The following is a 17,494-nucleotide window of genomic DNA, read 5'->3' on the forward strand; positions in this document are numbered from 1 at the left end:
TTGTAGCTGGGCTGGGCAACGTAGGGCGATGGGCTTCCCTTACTTTTTTCACAGAATGGGGGATCACTGCTCCACGCGAGGTCCCACTGGCAGGTGAGCGTGTCACTTCCTAAGATGTCGTATCCCGGGTCACACTGATAAGTTATCATAGTTCCACGGACCATTTCTCTGTGGGAAGTGGTTTTCCAGCCATTGGGAATCTCCGGAAGGTCTGAGCAGGTGTCATTCCGAGAAACCTCTGCAAGGAGAACAGAAGACAAAAAAAAATTGGAATGGGAAGTCAGCATGTTGAGTCATTAAGCAGTTTCCATCCTCCACATCAACTTCATAAACTTCTGAAGGTTCTTATCCGTGCAGAGAAATGGTCTCACACCTCGCTCGAGTGAGACTGGAAATTATCTCCCGAGGTCAACGGACATTTCCATTGTCCTTCCCTCGCCCACTCCGATTCTGATAGTGTCAGCCATGGCTCAGATGGCAGCCCCCTTGTCTCTGAGCCAGAGTTGACGGTTCGAATCCCACTCCTAACACAAAATCTAGGCTAACATTCCAGTGCAGTGCTGAGGGAATGTTCCACTCTTGGGAAGTGTCAGATGAGATGGAATGCTAACCTGAGACTTTCTTTACCCCCCGCCACTTGGGTGGAGGTAATAGATCCCACAGCGCTTAGGAACAGCCTGAGTTTCTGACCAATATTTATCCCTGGCCTATAACAAGTAGTGTGGTAATGACAAGATGATCTAGAGCAATGATGTTGATTGACAGTGGGGACAACTCCCTGGTCTTATTAAAATAGTGCACTGTTGATCTGAAAGGACATGCAGGGGGCTCTGGTTTAACGTCTCATCTGTATGACAGCACCTCCAACAGTGCAGCACTCCCTCAACTCTACACTGCAGTGTCAGCCTCCATTATGGAACCAAGTCTCAGCATTGGGCAAAATATTAAATAAAAGCACAAAAATATATGCTGCCCCTTTAATAACTGATACAGAACCACAAAATGCTTACAGCACAGGAGGATGGAAATGATGGCTTTGTGATATTATCGCTAGACTATTAATCCAGAAACTTGGTTTATGTTCTGGGGACCCCGGTTCAAATCCTGCCATGGTAGATGGTGGAATTTGAATTCAATAAAGAAAAATCTGGAATTAAGAATCTACTAATGACCTTGAAACCATTGTCGATTGTCAGAAAAACCCATCTGGTTCACTAATATCCTTTCGGGAAGGAAATCTGCCATCCTTACCCGGTCTGGCCTACATGTGACTCCAGAGGCACAGCAATGTTGTTGGCTCGCAATTGTCCTCAGGCAATTAGGGATGGGCAATAAATTCTGGCCCAGCCAGCGTACCATGAGTGAATAAAAAAAAGATGCTATTCAGCCCATCGTGTCTATACGCATTCTCTGACAGAAGAATTTGCCTAGTGCTGCTCACCACCCCCCCTCCAATTTTCTCACTGTGGCCATGTCCCTTTTCAAATAATAATCCAATTCATAGAATCCCTACACTGCAGACAGAGGCTATTCGGGCCATCGAGCCTGCACTGACAACAAACCCACCTAGGCTCTGTCCTCGTAACTCCACATATTTACCCTGTTAATCCACCCCACACTATGAGGCAATGTAGCATGGCCAATCCACCTAACCTGCACACCTTTGGAGTGTGGGACGAAACCCTGAGGAAAAACACGCAGGGAGAATGTGCAAACTCCACACAGACAATGACCCGAGGCCGGAATTGAACCCGGTTCCCTGGTATTGTGGGTCAGCAGTGCTAACCATTGTGCCACCATGCCGCCCTCAATGTATTCCTTCTTGAATACCTTGATTGAATCTGCCCCCACCATGCCCTCGGCCATCACGTTCCAGATCCTAAACCCGCTCGCCCTGCGCGAGTCTTTCTCCTCACGCTTTTCATTGCCTCTATTTTTAGCCCAGGACCTGTACCACATGGCCGTGGCAGACTTTAGCTAATGTCTGCCTTCTCTCCCTTCGTGTACCATTTATTCATGACGAAAAAAAAATAGAAATTATGTAAGAATAAAATCGAGGCCACTCAATCACATTTTTTCAGGGACAACGTGATTAATTTATTTCTGTCTATTTGAAATACAGCAACGCGTCAAGCTATAAATCAAAACAAACGAAGCAAGGAAGATTGGAAAAGTGCTCTGTCACTGGCGGAAGTAAAAAGATCACAGATTAGGAAGGTTAAATAGTAACATTGCTGGAGCAGCAGTTTTGGGATGAAAGTGGCCAGACCATCGAATCATAAAATCCCTACAGTGCAGAGGAAGGCCATTCAGCCCATCTAGCCTGCACCAACAACAATCCATTCCAAGCCCTATCCCCAGAGCCCCATGCATTTACCCTGCTAACCCCCCTGACTCTAAGGGTCAATTTGACATGGCCAATCAACCTAACCCGTACATCTTTCGGATTGTGGGACGAAACCGGAGCATCCGGAGGAAATCCATGGGGAGAATGTGCAAGCTCCACACTAAAGGTTGCCCAACACCGGAATCAAATCCGGGTCCCTGGCACTGTGAGGGAGCAGTGCTAACCACTATTATCTACTGAGATCCATTCAGATCGGACAATTAGTTTTCATTTGTCCAGTTTATAAAATTAGTTGCAATGAATGTTGTCTTCTGATAACACAGTCAAGAAAGATCCATCTCCCTGGATCAAGACATCCCCTACAACATCACAACCCTCGGGAAGCTCAACCCTACCTGGGACAAAACAACCTGCTTGGTTAGCGTTCCATCTGGTACTACCTTAAACATTCATTCATTCCCTCCTACCCCTTCCTGGGGTATACTAACAGCAATGTGTACAGAATGCACTCCGATAAACTGGCCAAGACTCCTTCCACCGCATCTTCCAGACCCATCAACACTACCATCTAGAAGAACAAGGACAGCAAACACACGGGAACAGTGCCCCCACATTCCCCTTCAAGCCCAGACCATCCTGACTTGGAAATATATTGCTCTGCCTTCACTGTCTCAGGGTCAAAAACTTGAAACTCTCCCTAACAGCATTGAGGGTGTACCTACACCTCAGGGACTGTGGTGGTTCAAGAAGGTGGCACACCACCATCTGCTGAAGGGGAATTAGGATTGGGCAGCAAATGCTGACCTTGCCGATGGCACCAACATCCCATGAAAGAATGAAAAAATGACTTAAAAGATGAACACATTTTCCCCTTGCGTCTCAAGTTCAGCAATGGGTTTAATGATTTAACCCCTCCTCTTTGAGTTAAGATGGCCTTGCGTCGCAGTAGGTAGCCACCCTATCTGAGAGCCTGGTGCTCTAAGTTCAGGTCCCACCTCAGGACTTGATGGCCAAGGAACAGAGGTTGATAATGTTGTCAAACAGGTTGACTAGCAGCTTGCAAATCACTCCAACACATGCCTACGGCAGGCTGTAAGAATGGGAGAGATTCTGGATCAGCACTGCCGTGGAATGAATGTTGGAATCCCTATCATCACTATCCATAGCTCCAGACAATAACGTGGATATAAAAGTGCATTCTGTCACAGCAGCTCATAGCCCCTGAACAGCCCACCACAATGGTTAGGAGCGAGGAGATTCTAATCTACTCCTCCCTCTCTGGAATCTCCCATCGCTTTGCTCTTCGCCTCAACACTCAACAAGCCTCCGACACTTCCACTCCCACCATTACAGGATAGTTATAAAAATGCCTAGGTTCAATGGGCAGCACTCTTGGCTCTGAGTCTATCCCCAGAGAAGCCCACTCCTGAGATTTAAGCATAAAATCTAGGCAGGACTGAATGGGTGTTGCACTGATCGAAATGCTATCTTCCATCTGAGACATAAAATGAGGCTTTGTTTGCTGTCTTGGGTGGACATATTTATCCCTCAGCTAACATCACTAAAACAGACTATCCAGTCATTATCACCTTGTGGGATCTTGCTGTGTGCCAATTAGTTGCATGTTCCTCATGTTACAACATTGATTAACATTTCAGAAGTACTTCAGTGGCAGTAAAATATTTTGGGATGTTTTGATGTCAGGAAAGGTGCTTTATAAATGCCAACCTTTCTTATTCTTTTAACACATCAATGAATTATCTATAAGAATGTCAACAGAATCTCATTAACATATAAATAGTTCTGTAGTGATCTTCAGCAATGCTCTGTAGGGAAGTAAGCAATGTAACTATTATTCTGGGAGTATCAAACAGCTGTATTCTGGGTTCAGTGTTGGGGTTGGGATGAGTGATCTGATTGCCTGTCACAGTACTGCTGGAGTATTAACGTTGCTCCCAATTTATCGCCAAGAGGGAGAAAATGAAGGGTGCTGGGGTTGTTACTGAGGAATACCATTTGGTGATCTGTTACATCACTGCTTCCCAAAATGGAAAATTCTCAGATTGGTGTACTCACACCACTGGAGATCTGGTAGATGTCTTAAGGGTGTGCTTAAGAATAATTGTGCATATCTCTCCTGGAAAGCTCCCTCAACAAAGCTGCCCCCCCATTTTTTGTTTTACTGCAGTCACTGTACATGCTCACTCTCCCTTAAAAACAATCTTCTGTTCTGGTCTCATCATCCCCCCGACCCTCCCACTCTCACCATTCCACGACTCTCCCACTCCCCCTGACTCTGCCCCTCCCAATTTCCCCCGACTCTCCCACTCCCCATTCCCCCCGGTCCTCCCAGTCCCACCACCCCCGATCCTCCCACACTCACCATCCCCTGACCCTCCCATCCTCACCACCCCCCCGACCCTCCCATTCCTGCCACCCCCCGGCCCTCCCACTCTCACCACACCCCGACCCTCCCACTCTCCCTTCCCCTTGACCCTCCCACTCTCACCACACCCCGACCCTCCCACTCCCTCGTCCCCCCGATCCTCACATTCCCCAATCCCCCGACCATCCCACTCCCACCACCCCTCAACCCTCCCACTCCCACCACTCCCTGACCCTCCCACTCCCCATTCCCCCGACCCGCCCACACCCCATTCCCTTGGCCCTCCCACTCTCACCAATCCCTGACCCTCCCACTCCCCCTTACCCCCGACCCTGCCCCTCCCACTTTCCCCAACCCTCCCAGTCCCCATTCCCCCGAACCTCCCACTCCCTCCACCCCTGACCCTCCCACTCCCACTCTCACCACCCCCGACCCTCACACTCCCTCTTCCCCCTGACCCTGCCCCTCCCACTTTCCCCGACCCTCCCACTCCCCAATTCCCCCGGGCCTCCCACTCCCACCACCCCCGACCCTCCCACTCTCACTATCCCTGACCCTGCCCCTTGCACTTTCCCCCAACCCTCCCACTCCCCATTCCCGCTGACCCTCCCACTCCCACCACCCCCAACTCTTTCACTTCCCCTTCCCCCGACCCTGCCCCTTCCCACTTTCCTCCGACCCTCCCACTCCCCCTTCCCTACCCCAAACCTGCCCTTCCCACCTTCCCCCCACCCTTCCACTCCCCGTTCCCTCCCAGCCCCCCCAAATCCCACATTCCCCTGACCCTGTGAGTGGGGAGGGTGGTCTGGAGGGATGGTGTGAGTGAGAGGATGGAGAGTGGATTGGGGGGGGGGGCAGAGCACAGTAAGCAGGACACTGAGTGTTCCTCCTTCATCTCAATTTCAACCTTACGCTTACACAAGGTTGAAATTGGGTTTGCTGACTCACTCTGATCCTAGAATAAGATTGACTACATTAATACACTCCCAGTATTACACAAATTTTAGAGAATGCTAATCATTTATACAGTCATAGAACTGCCATCAACTACAAGCGTTAAAAGTTTGGACACAGAGGGAGTGCGTGGCTCTCACAGTCATTGTTGTGAGCTATCAGCACACACCTCACCTCACGTGCCCTCGCTTTGCGTGTGAATCAGTTCAGTCATGCCAGTAGGGAAAAAAAATGACATAAACGGAAACCAGTGTATGTAGCTAGTGGGCAATGGCTGCACTCAGGACCCAGATGGGCCGTATGTGGCCCCTGGGCTGCGGGTAACCCACCGCTGGTGTAGGGCCACTTGGATGGAGTAGCAGACAGCTCAATGACTCGTTGGATCGTACTTCAGCTCGAGTCAGCCTTTTGTAAAGAGGAAGGGAGTAAACTGGAGAAGGAAATCCAAGTCGAAATGAAGCAAAGCAGTGAGTACCAGGTGTCTGGCTCCGACGCGAAGCAATAATTCAATCCCATGTCTCCGCTCATCCTCATAAATCACTTAAGCTTCATTTTTTTTTTCTGTTTATATCAAACCAGCCAAGAATGAATTACTGCCTTATACATCACTGCCAACAAATTTACTGTCTTGTAATTATACAGTTTAAAAGTGTCTATTAATGACTTAGTTTAATTGAAGCCTTTGAATGTGTTTATACATGCTACTTGTAGATTATGGCTGGTGTGAATATATTAAAATACAAAATACTCACCTGACAAATGCATGGGCAGTTGGGATTATGAGGTAGCGTATCTCTTACACATCTGTGTAATGTACGCAAGTGACAAGCTTTTCACAACATAAAGATAATGTTGCTTGCTCCTCACTCTCTCCACCAATTTTCTTCCTATCCTTTCACAAAAATATACAGAACAGGAAAAGACCCTTCGGCCCATTGTGCCTGTGCCAGCTCTTTGAAAGAGCTTTACAATTAGGTCTGCTCCCCTTTTCTCTTTCCTCTTCCAAGTAGATATCCAATTCCTTTGTGAAAGTTACCATTGAATCTTCTTCCACTATTACTACTATTACTACTAGACAGAGAGTTCCCGATCATAACAAACTGCTGTTCAGGAGAACAAAATCCTCACATACCCCATGGTCTTGTATCCACCGGGTGGGATTTTAAAGCCTCATCTGTGCTGAAATTATAACAATGGACCTCCCCATTGTCCGTTCCTCGCCTGCTCCGATTCCCATGGCGGGTGGGGCGGTAAAATTACGGCTACTACCTTAAACCACTGTGTCCTGGTTATCAATCTCCCTATCTAAACAAACCCTCCCCAATCCCCCATCAATTTTGAATACCATTATTAAACCTTTGCTTAACTGGCATCACGATGGCACAGTGGTTAGCACTGCTGCCTCACAGTACCAGGCACCTTAGTTCCATTCCTGGCTTGGGTCACTATCTGTGCAGCATTTGCACATTCTCCCCATGTCCATATGGGTTTCCACCAGGTACTCCAGTTTCCTTCCACAGTCTGAAAGAAGTGCTGGTTAGGTGCATTGGCCATGCTAAATTCTTCCTTCGTGTACCCGAACAGGCACCAGGGTGTGACGACCAGGAGATTTTCGCAGTAACTTCATTACAATGTTAATGTAAGTCTACTTGTCATTAATAAATAAACTTTAAACTTTAATCTTCTCTGCTCTAAGTAGAATGACCCCATCAATCTCTCCACATTAAATGATATAATTCTGGCATATCGTCTCCACAACTGGCCCGAGGACTTGACATCCTTCCTAAAATTCAGTGCCCAGAATTGGGTACAATACTCCAACTGAAACCTCAGCTCTCCTCTCTCCCAGAACCAGAATCAGGCCTCCCTTTGCACCCCACCATCCTCTGCATTTAAAGAATCATCCTCTGCCATTTCCACTAACTCCAGCATGATGCCACCACTCAATACATCTCCCCCTCGCTCCCCCCGTCAGCATTCTGCAGGGATCATTCTCTCCGGGACACCCTTGTCTACTCATCCGTCACACCCAACACTTCATCTCCTTGCCCACAGCACCTTCCCATTAAGTCGTATAAGGTGCAGCACCTGCCCCTTTCCCTCCTCCCTGCTCACCGTCCCAGGACCTAAACACCCTTCTCAGGTGAAGCAATGTTTCTCATGCATCTCCTTCAATCTAATCTATTGCATTCAGTGCTCCCAATGCGGTTTACTCTACACTGGGGAGACCTAACGCAGACTGGGTGACTGCTTTGCTGAACGCCTTTGGTTCGTCTGCAAGCAGGACGCAGACATTCCTGTTGCTTACCACTTCAATACACCCCCCACTGTCCTGTCCACATGTCCGTCCTTGGCCTTTTGCAATGTTCTAGCAAACGCCGGAGCAAACTGGACGAACAGCACCTCATCTTCCGATTTGGCACTTTACAGCCTCCCGGACTGATCATTGAGTTCAACAATTTCAGAGCACGAACTCTCCCCTCCACCTTCACCCCATTCCCATTTATTTTATTCCATTTCTCCTTTTCATCTCGTTCATCCATTTTTACCTTCCTTCATTCTCACTTCCATTTTTCCACTTCTCCATTCTTGCTCTGCATCTTTCCCTCAACATCGCCCCCACCCCTCTTTCAAGGCAACTGCCACATTCCTCAGGCAGTCCCTGAACAGTCTGTACCTCCATTCCTACATTCTGATCACATAATGGACACTACTAGCACCTTACTCAACCTTTTTCATTCTCATTTACATTCCCTTTGCCCCTCTACCCTCACTTTCATAGTATAAATCTTTTCTGATTTTCTTTGCTCTTAACTCTGACGAAGGGTCAGCCAGACTCGAAACGTTGGTTCCATTCTCGCTCCACCGATATTGTCAGGACTGCGGAGATTTTCCAGCGTTTTCTGTTTTTGTTGTCCTTGGCTATACTTGACGGTTAGGAGATGATGGGAGGCGGGAGAAAGCATCTCACCTGTTAGTCCCGTCCCAGCAGCAGGCAACGGACAACAATCATAGGTGGGAACACTGATGGAGTTATCTCTTCCCTAGTTTGGGGGTACTGACTACCATTATAACACAGAGATCTTAAGATGATGAATGGGATGGATAGGATAGAGGTGGAGAGACTCTTCCCGCTCAAAAAAGACAGTAGGACTAGGGGGCACAGCCTCAAGATAAAGGGGAGGCGGTTTAGAACGGAGTTGAGGAGGAACTTCTTCACTCAAAGGGTGGTGAATCTCTGGAATTCTCTGCCCGTTGAAGTGGTGGAGGCTGCCTCGCTAAATATTTTTAAGAAGCGGGTTGATGGGTTCTTGATAAGAGAGGGGATTAAGGGTTATGGGGAGAGGGCGGGAAAGTGGAACTGAGCCACGACAGATCAGCCATGATCTTATTGAATGGCGGGGCAGGCTCGAAGGGCTAGATGGCCTACTCCTGCTCCTATTTCTTATGTTCTTATGTTCTTATGTTCTTAACTCCATACAGACCAGGGTTCAAAGCCTGTGGGTCAACAATGGTTCAATTCTTCAGCACAGTTAGAAACTGGACTGCTGGGGATCTGAGGAGTGTCCCTTTAAAAGAAAAACATCGTTCTTTAAATTCCAGCTGCGGTTACTCCAAATATTGAATGTCTGTTTTGTAGTTAAGAGGAAATGATTACAATCCATTGTCATTTACAGAGCTTTCATTTGCTTGCTTGGATCTGTAATTACCCTTCACAATGTTACAGCGCTTATTGTCAGTAATACACTATGTCAAATCTTGATTCTGCTCACATTCTCTTTCAAAAGTGGTTTTTGCTTCAAGGTCAGTGTATTCAGAGATGAATTCTGCTTAAGCTCCTGGCTAACTGCAGACTATGCAGAAATACAGCACGGTGAACACTGTACTGATCTTCCTTCAAAAGTGTAGGCTGTCTCAGCGAGGGCCCTGGAAATTTCCGGAAACACAAGGTCAAACCACCTCCTCTGTCTCACTGAAACGGCCACCCTAAAGTTTGCTTAGGCCTGGCTCCACTTTCTATTTCCCACGTGTGTGGGAAAACATCTCCCACTAAAAAGATCATCCACCGCTAAACCCTCATCCACTGCCTCTGTCGCCTCCAGACTGGGATAATTCCAAAACACTTTTCGGCCTTTCAAGCTTCATCTTTAAGCTGGTGCACCCAGAATTTTCTGTCCGTATCCTATCCGACACTCATCCCAGTCTTTATGGAACACATTGGTTTCCAAATTGTCTCAAATTTAATCTGCTCATACTGACGTTTAAATCCCTTCACAGCCTCCACCCTGCTTACTTCTGTAAACCCCTTCAGATCTTCTCCCAAACACTTCCTTCCTTTGAATCTGGTTTCATTACCAACTTTCACCCCACCACTCTGGCCACTCCATTCTTAAGAGCCAAGAATTCAGCCACTCCTCAAACCATCTCATTCTGTAGGTCAGTATCCATTTTATTTGCCTCTGTGATGTGCCTTGGGGCATTTCCTTACATTAAAAGAAGGTGCTGCAACGCTAGAACATTATTGTCTTCAGAAAGAGAGGGTCGCTCACCGTAATAGTTCATGATAAATCCCTGTCCCTTTCCAAAGATCAAGCCAGCTGGATCTGAGTGGAATCTGACAGTGAGGTCGGAAGTTGTGGAGTAAACCTTTAAGGGGGCATTGCTTCCAACGTATTGTCCAAGAATCCTCACAGTTAAATCATCTCCATCGTACAGGGATAATATGTCGCTGTTTGTGAGGTTCAGGCTGTGCAAGAAGAAGAAGAAAGTGACAATTAACATCCACAATTTGATCTTTAATTTCCTTCCTCCTGGTCCTGACATCAAGTTTTTAACAGTCCGTATTATTAATGTCACAAGCAGCCTTACGTTAACACTGCAATGGAGTCACTGTGAAAATCCCTTTGTCGCCACACTCTGGTGCCTGAATGGGTACACTGTGGTAGAATTTAGCGTGGTTAATGCATCTAACCTGCACATCATTTAGACAATGGGAGGAAACTGGAGCACGTGGAAGAAACCCACGCAGACACAAGGAGAATATGCAGACTCGGCACAGAAAATGGCCCAATACGGGAATCGAACCTGGGGTCCCTGGCGCTGTGAGACAGCAGTGCTATAATTGCCCCATACTGGGGTTAAGTTCCAAGGGTAAGAACCGACCTCCAGTATCTAGTGTTGCGCCCTTCTCTTTTTCTCAATTATATCAGTCGTACAACAAGGTTTAGGGAAACAAATTTTAAGGTAAGGCCATTGGTATACAATGGTAACTGGGAGGCTATGTAGAGGTCCCTGACCTGTGGGACTCTTGCTGTGTTCAGAGTATACAGTTTTCACGTCACATCTCATGGTGGATAGTGACGGAGGGCAGTTTAAGATAAAATCCTTAAAGGCTCACAGACATCACATCACAAAACCTCAGAGCTAAATGCTATTCCCCAAGGATGAACCTCAATAGCGAGTTTCAGAAGGTTATGGGTTATAGATGGAGCATCCTAACCTAGCCTGTTCCTCTTCTCACGCACCACATACAGGCACACTCAAGTGTGCAAGAATGCCGGCACCTGAAACAAAGAGGCCCAAATCTGGCCTGAAACTTGGTCTTGGGGCTTCGTCCACAAGTTTGGGATGAGCTGACCAGTCCCTGTCATCATGTCTCCACCAGTTTGGATCTATCAAAAACAATCTTTGGTGAAGTCCATGATGAGGGGAGGCGGAGAGGTGGAGATGGGGTGAGGTGGGGGGATGGGGTCGCTGGGGGTAGGGACGGGGGTTGGGGGGGGGGTGGCGTTGGGAGGGGGGAGGTTGTGGTCCTGGTCAGCAGTGTCGAACAGAGCAGTGAACCACGGTAAAAATTCACTTTCACCTACATCCTCCAGGCCGAACTTTTTCTGGAAAAAGCAACTTTACGTCCTTACGTGGATTTCAATGAGTCATTTGGTGAAGTATTGGTATAATGCAGCAGAGCAATTCATAGATTTTCATAGAATCCCTGCAGCGCAGAAGGAGGCCATTTGGCCCATCGAGCCTGCTCCGACAACAATGCCATGCAGGCCCTACCCCTGTAACCCCACGCATTTATCTTGCTGATCCCTCCTGACACTAAAGAACAATTTAAAGGGAGACAATGGCTTAGTGATATGATTGCTAGATTATTAATGCAGAAACTCAGCTAATGTTCTGGGGATCCGGGTTCAAATCTCCCAGTGGCTCCACAGAAAAGTTGACTTGAAAAAAAACTATCACCTTTGCCAAGTGGTGCTGAAGGGTCCTGAGTGGTTTGTCCCTCTGCATTGATAACTCATTTAAAAAAAGGCGTGCTTGACAGCTGTCTCAATATGGTAGTCAAAGTGACCCTGTTTTTTTTTATTTACTGTCACTGGTTGAGAGGCACAGTGGACAGAACGTTTCATGTTGGTCAGGGCTCAACGCTCTTTTCGTTAAAAAAGGTTATTCAAGATTCACCTGACAGGATCTTGGTATAACATCTCAATCAAAGACAGCATCTCCCAACAGTCCAGCATCTCTCAGGCTCTTGCCGTCAATTTTGGCTATAAGCTTAAACTCAAAGCATTAACTCTCAACCCTATCACCCAGTGACAAGACCAGTCATCAAACCAAGCAAGGACACTGTTTTCTGTCATGAGAAACAGGGGAAAGCTTTCATTTTTTCAGAATTCATAGATTTTCATAGAATCCCTACAGTGCAGAAGGAAGCCATTCGGCCCATTGAATCTGCATCGACATCAATAGTGTTAAAAAAGATCAGAGCTTGCTATTTTACTCTGTTAACAAAAGACTGAGACTTATACTTACATGATTAGTGCTGATTTCAGAACCTATCATTAACACAGTGGGGTGCTTCTCAGATCATAGTTTGATTGACAGTTCTAAGTGGTTTATAAACTCTTTGAAGTGGAACTATATATACAAATACTCATTTTCATAAGGGATTAATGGAGATTAAATGTAGTGAATTGAGAGTGTTCTTTATTTGAAATAGTGAATTCATCAAAGACTCTTAAGAAATTTATTTCATCACAGCACGAGTCCTACGTTCTGTCCACGGTGGACATGGAGTGAGTTGGATGGTAGATTTAAGGGCAAAAGGTAGTGATGGTTGGACATGGGTTGGCATGAGTTGGCACTAAATTGGATTATAGCTATAAAGGGTCATGGGGTGGGCAGAGGATATAGTTGGCACAGAGCCCCGGAAGGTGGATAGAAAGTCATAGGTTGGTATCAGTGGCAATGGAGGCTTGGGTGGAGAGGGGACTATGTTGTAATGGAGAGCATGGATGGCTTAGGAAGGGAATGGATGGGGGGCATGGTTTAAGTATGGAGAATGTGTGGGGCTGTTATTTTTTCCACTTTGACAAGCTGTCAGAGCACCAAGGCAGGCCTTTCACCCTTCCCATTTTGGTACCCAACAGCCTCTAAACTCTTCCTGGGTTCACCTGCCAAAACTCCCATTTTCAACCAGTTCCCCCTCAGATTGGAAACTGGAACTTCGAGGCACTTTATCCCAGGTTGGGTTTGTGGAGCCAGTAATTGTCCCAACTCTGTTCTCCCAGATTGTCTTCAAAGACTCATCCAGACAATGACCAGAGGGACATGAGTGAACCACAAAGACTGTGCCCATTAACAAATCAATAAAGCTAATTGCGTGGACAATCTGACATTGGCTAAGAGAGAGGGATTCCCAGACTTTAACTGATTAAGTTACAAGGAGCAATATACTGGTAATGACCATATTTTAATGACAGCGTGATGGTTGTTTGACAGATCCGCCATTTGTGTGTTTAAGCTTCTCCTTTCTCTACAGTTAGAGGTCAAGTAACAGAGATGCTAATGGGAGAAAACCACGTCCTATCTCTCACTCTCTATCTCTCTCATATGTGTGTGTGTGTGTGTGTGTTTCTATAAGTGCATGTGTGTATGTGTGTGTATACGCATGTGCAAATCTATCTGATGGCTTCTTTTATGAACACAGCACATAAACAGTTAAACACTCACTGAAACCATGTTCCAATTAAGTGATGAGAGGGAAAGACGGGACCCTTCCGAACCTGATCATAACAACGTCTTGAAGGAGAAACCCATTGTGGAAGTGACTGCGTAAGGCAGTCTGACCTTCAGGAAGAGTGAATAATGGAGTCACGGGAGAAATACACTCCAAGATTTTCAGATGCTGTAGTGGAGTCTTTCCTGTCAGAGCTGGAGAGAAGGAGTGATGTCCTCAACCTAATTAGGTTCAAGATGTCCTCCAGACAGATTTTGAAAAGCCAATGGGAGCAAGTCGCCATGGCGGACCAATGCCAGCAGTCCAACACTGAACATCAGGATACAGATTCAGAAAATTGTTAAGATCAGCGAATGGATCTCCTAATGACATTACCTAGGATCTGAACCAGTTGCCTCAGGAGCTGTCCATTTAAACACTCTCCCATTGCTCACATACAACAATGTTAATCAACATCAACTCACATCGAACGTTCCTAGCTCCTGCTTATCCTCACACATTTAGCCCTGTTATCATACTTACACTCACATCTTGTAGTTAGCACACACGATCCAACCATAGCAGCTACATCACCCAAACACAAAGTACCGCAGTCACTGAAATACTCCCCTCTCTCGTGGCTCATAACTGAATCATAGAATCCCTATAGATCAGGAGAAGGCCAATTTGGCTCATTGAGTCTGCACTGACAACAATCCCATCCAGACCATATCCACGTAATCTCACTTATTTACTCTGCTAATCCCCCGACACTATCGGCAAATTTTCATGGCCAGTCAACCTAACCTGCACACCTTTGGACTGTGGGAGGAAGCTGGAGCACCTGGAGGAAACCCATGCAGACATGGGGAGAATGTACACACTCCAAGCAGACAGTGACTCGAGGCTTGAATTGAACCCGGATCCCTGGCACTGTGAGGCAGCAGTGCCAACCACTGTGCCACACTACTAAAGGCAATAGCTTCTAAGTGGGAAGGGGAGATAGGCAGGTTTGCCGGTGCAGACAGCAGTTCAGATATTGAAACTGACGTGTTTTGTAGGGGATAGCTGAAGAGGTGGAAACTGCGTATAATGACACAGTGGACACGAGTGTGTTGCAGATGTGAGCCTGTTGCTCATGTGTGCATGGGTTGTGCACTAGAATCTTGAAACATATGTTCAGCAGATAACCTGTGTTGCCTAGTAGCCACCCTTTGGTGTAAGTGCAGATGGTACAGCAGACGGCTGCAGAGTGAAGGTGTCAGGACAGTTGCCAGAATGCCGAGCTTTGATCTGCATGATGCATTCAGTAAGGTTGTACACCAGCTGGATGTTGAGAGAGCGGGCTCCCTTTCATTTGTTTTGCATTCCAAAATTTACATGTGGCTCCTGCAAAGGCGACATGTGTGGACTCGATAAAAGCAAAATACTGTGGATGCTGGAAATGCAAAATTAAAAGAGAGAATGCTGGAAAGACTTGGCAGTTGGAATTTTACCAGCCAATCCGCCACAGGAATCGGAGTGGGCGAGGGAGGTGGACCACGGAAAGGTCCAATGTCCTTGGGCGGGATTTTATGGTTTCGGGACGAATGAGGCTGTAAAATCCCACCCAGCAGGTCTGTCAGCCTCTGTGGAACGAGAAACAGAGTCAACGGTTGTCAGAATGTTCCGGCCATTCACAGCCAGTGGGATTCTCCAGTCTCGCTGCAGTGAACAGAGATTTGGCTGAGAGTCAGATTCTCCATCCTCACTGGCAGCTGTGGCAGCGGGCATGGGCAACCAGAAAATCCCAGCCAATCATGTTTTGAATCATACAGACTCGAAACGTTAACTCTGTTTTTCTCTCTCCACACAGGCTGCTGGAAGAGCTTTCCCAGTGTTTACTGTTTTTATTGTGTGTGTAGCTGATGATGCCCTCCACCATGGGAAAGCCTCCAATCCTTGTGGAACCATTGTGCCCGCTTTGCACTGGCGATACGGAGTGAAATATATTAAGTTCTGGAGTACAGAGCCTCTGTGACGTCCTGCCTGCGCACAGATCCTTGAAGGTGGCAAGAGCAGTTAGAAAAGCATTCATAAATAGAAGCAGTGAGCGCAAAAGCAGGGAAGCTTTGCTGAATCTTTATAAAGCTACAGTGACAGTATTGCATCCAGTTCTGGTCAGATGTACAGAAGTAAAAACCATAGAGTCATAGAGCAATATAGCAGGGAAATAGGCCCTTCAGGCCAACTGGTCCATGCTGACCATTGTGCCCTCCCAGCTAGTCCCAATTGCCCGCGTTTGGCCCATATCCCGCTAATCGTTTTTGTGTTCTTATACAAATGCTTTTAAAATATTGTTAAATGTTGGTGTCCCCTTGAATCAGTCACTGAATGTAAGCATGCAGGCAGTAAAGAAGGCAAATGGTATATTGGCCTTCATAGTGAGAAGATTTGAGTACAGAGATAGGGATGTTTTGCTGCAATTATATAGGGCATTGGTGAAGCCACACCTGGAATACTGCATGTAGTTTTGGTGTCTTTATCTGAGGAAGGATGGCCTTGTGATAGAGGGATTACAGTGAAGGATTACTAAGCTGATTCCTGGGATGGCAGACCTGTCATGTGAGACTAAGTCGGTTAGGATTATATTCACTGGAGTTTAGAAGAGTGAGAGAATCTCATAGAAACTTATAAAATTCTAACAGGGCTAGACAGGGTAGATTCAGAAAGAATGTTCCCAATGGTGGGGATTCCAGAACTATCCTCAAACTATGATAAGGGATAAACCATTTAGGACTTAGGTGAGAAGAAATTTCTTCACCCAAAGGGTGGTGAGTGTGTAGAATCCATGACCACAGAATATAGTTGAGGCCAAAATGTTGTCTAATTTCAAGAAGAAATTAGATATTGCTCTTGGGGCTAAAGGGATCAAGGGATATGGGGGGAAGGGGGATCAGGATATTGTATTGGATGATCAGCCATGATCAAATTGAATGTTGGAGCAGGCTTGAAGGGTCGAATGGCCTACTTCTAGTTTCTATGCTATTGTAGCCACCTCAACCACTTTGTTTTGTTCCAAACATGCACCACCCTCTGCTTGAAGAAGGTGCCCCTCGGGTCCCTTTTAAATCTTTCCCTCTCGCCTTAAAACTATCCCCTCTAGTTTTCAATTCCCTTTCCCTGGGAAAAATACAATGGCTGGAATTTTACTGACCGGCCTGACACGGGAATCGGAGTAGGCGAGGGGCGGAGGATGGGAAGTTCCGTTGACCTTGGGTGGGATTTTCTGGCCTTGGTACAAGTGCGGCTGGAAGATCCAAGCCTCTATTTCTTTCTACCCCTTTAAAGCCCACCTGTCTGATTAACCTTTGACCTGTCCTTCACGTGTCTCCTTAAGTGTCAAGTTTTGTTTGATAGTTACTCAAGGGGGGGAGGGCTGGGTGCGGTGGGGCTGTGGCGGGGGGTGGAGGGGGTTTACCTATCAGCTCCAAATTTAAACAATTGCAAACATACAAGCCTAGCTTCAGATCACAGTTTGCAAAATTGCTGCCTTGCTCAGTGTTGGATTATAATTATCAAGTATTAAGCACAATAAGCAGAGGCAGCTATCTCAGCAACGCGGGGATGCATAAAGTCTTTTTCTCATAGGTAGGATTACAACAAAGCAATTCATGTAAACATTGTTCCTTTCGATACAATGTGATCACAGAAGGATGTAAATCCCTTATCCCTTGTGTGTTTAAGGAGTCGGCGTGATTTTGTATTTAATCTGCCCCATTAACCAGCTCATCTCAGAAAAGTCTGCACCGTGCTTTCAGGCAGT

At 46.6% G+C, this 17,494-nt stretch overlaps 1 protein-coding gene across 1 annotated transcript in view; it reads right to left on the reverse strand.

Moving 5' to 3' along the window:
* sez6l (seizure related 6 homolog (mouse)-like) overlaps window positions 1-17,494 on the reverse strand; it is a 252,818-nt gene that overhangs the window by 36,071 nt on the left and 199,253 nt on the right. The window contains exons 10-11 of the mRNA XM_080208081.1: window positions 10,238-10,434; window positions 44-238 (exon numbers count right to left, since the gene is read on the reverse strand). Coding sequence (XP_080064207.1) covers window positions 44-238; window positions 10,238-10,434 — 392 coding nt within the window. The remainder of the gene's footprint in view (window positions 1-43; window positions 239-10,237; window positions 10,435-17,494) is intronic.

The sequence above is a fragment of the Carcharhinus amblyrhynchos genome, chromosome 20, assembly GCF_965287045.1.
Source record: "Carcharhinus amblyrhynchos chromosome 20, sCarAmb.v2.hapA, whole genome shotgun sequence".
Lineage (NCBI taxonomy): Eukaryota > Metazoa > Chordata > Chondrichthyes > Carcharhiniformes > Carcharhinidae > Carcharhinus > Carcharhinus amblyrhynchos.